Source organism: Capricornis sumatraensis, chromosome 20 (assembly GCF_032405125.1).
Source record: "Capricornis sumatraensis isolate serow.1 chromosome 20, serow.2, whole genome shotgun sequence".
Taxonomy (NCBI): domain Eukaryota; kingdom Metazoa; phylum Chordata; class Mammalia; order Artiodactyla; family Bovidae; genus Capricornis; species Capricornis sumatraensis.
Genome location: NC_091088.1, coordinates 66,329,297 through 66,335,974, shown reverse-complemented (window position 1 = coordinate 66,335,974; position 6,678 = coordinate 66,329,297). Strand labels below are relative to the sequence as shown.

At 49.0% G+C, this 6,678-nt stretch overlaps 1 protein-coding gene across 1 annotated transcript; it reads left to right on the top strand.

The window, feature by feature from the left end:
* Nucleotides 1-651: 651 nt before the first annotated feature.
* On the top strand, nucleotides 652-5,972 carry LOC138095890 (cationic amino acid transporter 3-like). Its single transcript, XM_068991835.1, has 11 exons — nucleotides 652-1,024; nucleotides 1,623-1,781; nucleotides 3,015-3,192; nucleotides 3,398-3,510; nucleotides 3,660-3,882; nucleotides 4,054-4,193; nucleotides 4,299-4,401; nucleotides 4,591-4,790; nucleotides 4,995-5,161; nucleotides 5,607-5,715; nucleotides 5,881-5,972. Exons 1-11 carry the CDS (start codon nucleotides 652-654, stop codon nucleotides 5,970-5,972), a joined length of 1,857 nt encoding a protein of 618 aa, XP_068847936.1.
* The last annotated feature ends 706 nt before the right edge of the window (nucleotides 5,973-6,678 follow it).

The following is a 6,678-nucleotide window of genomic DNA, read 5'->3' as shown; positions in this document are numbered from 1 at the left end:
TTCTAGGTTCTAATCATTAAACTTATAATAAGACAGATTAAATAAACCCCTATGTATGGGAGTCCCATAAATGCACTGAGGTTCAAAGACAAGCAATTGAGGTTTAAAGGCTCCCCTGAGCTCAAGAGGAGGGGGTGGGGATCCGGGGCTTCAGGGAGAAGAGAACCCGCAGGAAGATGGGAAGGTTGGTAAATTAGTGTTTGCCACTCACTGCAGGTAAGTCTTCCTGAGGTAAAGAGTTATCTCTGGTAACAGCTCTCTGCCGTAGGTCCCCTAATCTAAATAATTTTGATCAGTTAAGGGAGACTAACTTAAGCCTAAGCAAGGAGATTTTTCTGAATCTTCTGTGTCTTAATTGCCTTCAGCTCAAAACAACCCACAAGCCAAAGCAGCATGTTTACAGAGACGTATTCTTCCTCTCACTTCTCTTCAAGCAACTCTTCCAGTAACTTTGAAACATATCAAAAGTCTTCTTTATGTTTGAGAAAAGCAACACTCAGAGATGGAGAACTTGCCCCACGTGCTTATACCACCTGCCATCACTCCACTGCTCCGTGGAACTGGACTCCCAGGGCCGAGGGCGATGGACCTTGCTGATGACTTTGTGTCTTGTTTTCTCAGCAGATCGTGGTCCCCTCAGCTCCATCTAGGATGCAGCGTCACTATGTTCGCCAGTTTGGTCAGAAGCTGGTTCGCCGGAGGCCACTGGAGCCCATAGCGGAGTCTGAGAGTCGCCTGTCTCGTTGTCTGAACACCCTCGACCTGGTGGCTTTGGGTGTGGGCAGCACCCTAGGGGCCGGCGTCTACATCCTGGCTGGAGAGGTGGCCAGGGATAAAGCTGGACCAGCGATCGTCATCTGCTTCCTGGTGGCTGCCCTATCTTCTATGTTGTCCGGGATCTGCTATGCTGAGTTTGGGGCCCGGGTACCAGGCTCCGGTTCTGCCTATCTCTACAGCTACGTCACCGTGGGACAGCTATGTGCCTTCATCACTGGCTGGAATCTTATATTGTCCTATGTCATCGGTGAGTTGATGGGGAGGGGGGAGGTGTGGGGCTTAAGATGAAGAAACTAGGAGCGGGGATTTAGGTCTTCACTCACTCATGAGAACTTTGCTACTATCGACTGTGATGGTGGTGGGGAGACACGTGGGTCATAGCAGCAGGCAAACCTCATAGCTCCCTTCTCAGCTCTCTCCTGTTATCTTTAAAGGATGGACCCAGAACAAAGAAGGGAAGGGAACTGCAGGAAGTGGGTGAGAGGGAGGCAGGGCCTACAGGCTCATCCTCTCACCATATCGCGGGTCTTTGTTCAGCTGTTGCCTTCACGGGATTTCCCTCTGCTACTTGATTGAAAATTTCAACCCTCATCTCCCAGACCTCCTGCTCCCAATGACCTGTTTTCTTTTTTTTTTGCATAACATTTATCTCCTAACATTAAACAGTTGATCTATTTTGTGGTTCATCCTAGTCTCTTCCCAACCCGTGAAAAGAATCTCTTTGAGATTAGAACATTTTGTTATGTTTCTCCCCAGCCCCTTCCCCTCCCCAACGATATCCAGTGACAGCAGGTAGGGGTTCAATGAGTGTTTGTTAACGAATGTTCTATCTTCTGCTCTGGCAGGTACCGCCAGTGTGTCCAGGGCCTGGAGCTCTGCCTTTGACAGCTTGATAGGGGACCACATCTCTCAGGCGTTACGGGGAACTTTCCCTCTTCATTTGCCCCATTTCTTGGCCAAGTACCCAGACTTTTTTGCACTGGGCCTGGTGCTTCTGCTCACGGGTAAGACAGGGATCACTGATAGGATGGGAAGAATGGCGGGTGGAGGTGGGGGGCTGGGGTAGGAAAGGCTTGGGGTGGAAGAACGGTAGGAGAATTACAACTGGATTGAAGGCTCTAGGATATGAGAGACAGGAAGGTGAGACATAGACCATTGTTTCCCACCGTTGGCACTACTGCCAGTTCGGGCTGGATCATTCGTAAGTGCGGGCGGCTGTCCTTTGCATTTATTTATTTAGTTATTATTTGACTGCGCTGCAATGCATGCCAGATCTTGGTTCCCCTGTGCATGCGTGTGTATGTGCTAAGTCTCTCAGTCATATCTGACTCTTTGCGACCCCATAGACTGTAGCCCGCCAGGCTCTTGTGTCCATGGAATTCTCCAGGCAAGAATACTGGAGTGAGTTGCCATTCCCTTCTCCAGGGAATCTTCCAGACCCAGGGATTGAACCTGAATCTGATTCTTTACTACTAGTGCCACCTGGGAAGCCCCTTAGTTCCCCTGTGTGCATGCGTGCTAAGTCACTTCAGTCACCTCCAACTCTTTGCGACCCTATGACTGTAGCCTGCCAGGTTCCTCTGTCCCTTATCAGGGGTCAAACCTGTGCCCCCTCAGGTGGAGGCACAGAGTCTTAAGCGCTGGACCACCAGGGAAGTCCCTGGGTTTTGTTTTTGTTGTGTTAAGTCACTGTTGGGTGTGGAGTGGTATCCCTGGCCTTCACTCACTAGACACCAGTGATGCCCGCCCTCCCCCCAAACTGTGACAATAAGAATGTCTCCAGACAGTGCCAACTGCTTGGGGGACAAGATCACCCCACTGAGAACCATTCACTTAGACCAATAAGTTTCTTCCTCTGTACTGAGATCAAAGATTTTTTTTTAATTAAGAGGTAATTTACATAGTATAAAATCAAGCATCTTATTATTTTTCCCAGCTTTGTTGAGATATAATTAACATCCAACATTGTATAAATTTAAGGTGTATAACTAATGATTTAATAGACCTGCCTACTGGGAGACGATAGCCACAGTAAGAAATTAATGATCTTAAAGTGTGTGATTCAGGGGACCTGGTATATTCACAGTGTTCTGTAACCATCACCTCTGTCTAGCTCCAAACATGTTCATCACAACAAAAGGAAACCCTGTATCCACTGAGCAGTCACTGTCCACCTCCTCAGGACCCCAGCCCCTCGTAACCACTTTTGGATGTTTCATATTCCATCTTTCTCACAGGACTACTGACTATGGGAGCTGGTGAGTCGGCCCTGGTTAACAAAGTGTTCACAGGCTTGAACCTTTTGGTTCTCAGCTTCATCATCATCTCTGGCATCATTAAGGGAGACCCACACAACTGGAAGCTCACGGAAGAGGACTACAAACCGAACATATCTGGATCCAATGATTCCTCTAGGTTAGGAGGGTTCTCTGGGCCTTAGTAATGCACGTGGAGGAGGGGGCACAGATGGGAACGTGGTGGAGACTAAACAGACCTGGGCTGATGAATCCAGGTGACGGGGCTCCTGGAGCCCAGGGCTAGTGGTGTGAAGGCAAGAATCCAGAAGTGATGGCTGAACACACCTCAACCACGTTCTGTCTTGTTCCTTCTCTCACCATAGCTCAGGCCCTCTGGGTGCAGGAGGGTTTGTGCCTTTTGGCTTTGATGGGATTTTCCAAGGAGCAGCTACGTGTTTCTATGCATTTGTCGGTTTCGATGTCATTGCTACTACAGGTAATGTGGTCGTGGTCCCATCCAGGGTGTGGGCACAGATTGGGCTGCGCTTGGGTGTAGGGGTTTCTTTCGGAGGTTCAACAGGAAAGGGGATTTTGTGCTTTCACCCTGGCGTGTTTCCTGATCCAGTACTTCCTCCAACCCTGCAGGGGAAGAAGCCCAAAATCCCCAGCGGTCCATCCCCTTGGGCATCGTGATCTCACTCTTCATCTGCTTTTTGGCGTATTTTGGTGTCTCAGCCTCACTCACCCTCATGGTGCCCTACTACCAGATTCATCCTGCAAGCTCCTTGCCGCAGGCTTTCCTCCACGTTGGCTGGGGCCCTGCCAGATATGTGGTGGCTGTTGGCACCCTCTGTGCTCTTACATCCAGGTCAGTGTCGTGGGTTTCTGCCCATTGACTGCCAGATGCTCGGGTATCCCAGCCCTTGGAAATGAGAGAATAAGAGAGCAAGATCATTTGCCCCATGTAGACGAGGGAGTGGATGCCGTGGTCTCTCCTGCTTCTCCACGTCCCCACACGTGTCCTCGTTGTCTCTCCCAGCCTCCTGGGTGCCATGTTCCCCATGCCCCGTGTGATCTACTCAATGGCAGATGACGGGCTCCTTTTCCGGGGACTTGCCCACATCCACGCCCGCACCCGTACCCCCGTCATGGCCACCTTAGCTTCTGGAATTCTTGCAGGTAAAGAAATAATGGCCATGCCTCCTTTGATCAATTTTCTTAGTTTGGATATTTCGCCTGGGTTCTCACTCCCCTCCCCCACCTTGTCTTGTGCCCTCCTTCTAGGGGTCATGGCGTTATTCTTCGAGCTCCATGACCTGGTGGACCTCATGTCCATTGGGACCCTGCTGGCTTACTCCCTGGTGGCATTTTCTGTCCTTGTCCTCAGGTGAGACCCCACGACACCTTGGGTGGGGGGGTCTTGGATACTTGGGATTGAGGAGGAGGGAACTGTCTTCTGCTTTCATGCCGCCTTCTTAATGTCTGCTCTGCTTAAGGCAGCAGAGATTTGGAATAGGCTGTGTGAGCTGGATGAGTAGGGGCTGCTGTTAACATTGCTTTAACATCTCTAATTCAGATATCAACAGGATGAGAATTTAAGCAAGACCAAGAAAACAGAGAAAGGAACTGAGATGGAGTCTGTAGTTGAAGCAAGTCCTTTGGACACTGCACCTGAAGCGGGAACTTCAAAGATTCTCAAGAGTCTCTGTCACCCTCCCAGAACCATCCCCACCCGGACATCTGGCCAGATTGTTTATGGATGTGCCTTACTGCTTGGTGAGCATTGGGATCTCTCTCTGGTGGTATTCTGAAATTGACAAGATAAGGTGGGAATGTGTATTTCATCAGTTGAGGAATGCTGGAGATACGATGAGCCTTCATGATGCGGGAAGTTTTGGGGAGGAGTGTGACCCAAGGTCTTGACATCTTTGGCTTCTGGAGTCGAACCTGTTCTGTTATCCTCCACCTTGACCCTTGCAGTTCTCCTGTTGACCATCCTGAGTGTGATCCTGGCCCAGTGGCCCAGACGTGTGTTCTCTGGAGACTCCATGCTCACAGCAGTGGCTGTGCTGCTGCTGCTGCTCATCACTGGGGTCACGGCCATCATCTGGAGGCAGCCCCAGAGCCTCAGTCCTCTTCACTTCAAGGTAGGTGACCTTATGTGCCCAGAGTGTCCAAACATCCTTCACTGGGACTTCCCTGGTGGTCCAGCGGCTAAACTCTGAGCTCCCAATGCAGGGGGCCCAGGTTCCCTCCCTGGTCAGGGAGCTAATCCCATGGGGTGCAACTAGAGATCCATGTGTGCAATGAAGATGAACGATCCCATCCACTGCAGCTAAGACTTAGTGCAGTCAAATAAAGAAATATTAAAAAAAAAAAATCTGTCTAATCATCCTTTGCTGTACCAGGGAAGAGAGTTGTTAAAACCCTTTCCTGGACCACTTTCCTGGTCCACATAGTATATGTGCTTTACATATACAATCTGAGTAGCTGAACACACAGCCTGAGGACTGGTCTTCTCGCCCACCTGGGGTCGGGTCTCCCTCTCAGACGTCTGGGCTGTGTTCAGGGATGAACTGACTCTGCCCACAGGTCCCTGCTCTGCCTGTCGTCCCACTGGTGAGCATCTTTGTGAATGTTTACTTGATGATACAGATGACCTCTAGGACTTGGGCCCAATTTGGAGTCTGGAATATGATTGGTAAGAAGTTTTCTAGGATAAAGAGACCGCTCGAGGGACTGAACCCAATACACTTCTACAGCATCTCCCCTAAACTGTCTTGGCCACCATAATAGGAGGCCTTTTGGGCATTTGTAGCTGGGTGCAGCTCCTACTTTCCCTTTCATTGTCTCATTTTCCTCCTAGGATTTATCATATACTTTGCATACGGGATCCGACACAGCTTGGAGAACAGTGAGCAATGGCCGGCAGGCAGCCTCCACTTCCCAGACTCTTGACAAGAACACCCCAGGTGCTGGGTCATCTTAACCACAGGACGTAGATGCTGGGTGGAATCCCTCCAGGCACTGGAGAATCTGCTGGTTCCAGGGGCACTTTAAGTCTCTATGGACTGTGACGGTGGGGGTGAATTTAAGGCCCTTTACTCATTGCTAGTGGATGAAATGACTTATCTGTTGTCTAGTGTTTCTAGTAAACGTTTCAAAGCATGATAGATATGTACAGAAAAGTGCATACCTCATACCTGTGCAGAAAGATGAATTTTCACAGAGAGTACAACAAGCTAACCAGAAAAAAATAAACTACTAACCTGCATGGAAGAATATCATTGTGTGCCTTTTTCCAACAAAAAACACATAGATTGCTACACAGGAAGAAAATGCGGGTAACAAAACACTGTGTCAAGGGTTGCACTGTGTTTATTTAGCTTTCTGTGACGTGACTCTTCATTTCATTAATCTTTAATGTCATTCACTGACTCTGTTTTTATTTCCCAAGAACTCTGTGGAAATTGTTCCTAATATTAAAAAATGTTGAGGGACTTCCTTGGCAGTTCAGTGGTTAGGAGTCGGAACTTTCACTGCTGGGTTCTGGTTGGATCCTTGATGGGGGAACTAAGGTCCTTCAAGCCATGTGGTATATCCAAATCTTTTTTTTTTTTTTTAATTGATGCTGTGGGGATTTCTTTTTGTTACTGTTGAAACG

What these genes read in the sequence shown, in the direction of transcription:
- LOC138095890 (XM_068991835.1), top strand. Translation starts at nt 652, where the DNA reads ATGCAGCGTCACTATGTTCGCCAGTTTGGTCAGAAGCTGGTTCGCCGG. An exon ending in CGATGTCATTGCTACTACAG is followed by an intron (nt 3,511 to 3,659) that starts GTAATGTGGTCG and finishes CCAACCCTGCAG; the next exon opens with GGGAAGAAGCCCAAAATCCC. An exon ending in TGGATGTGCCTTACTGCTTG is followed by an intron (nt 4,791 to 4,994) that starts GTGAGCATTGGG and finishes TGACCCTTGCAG; the next exon opens with TTCTCCTGTTGACCATCCTG.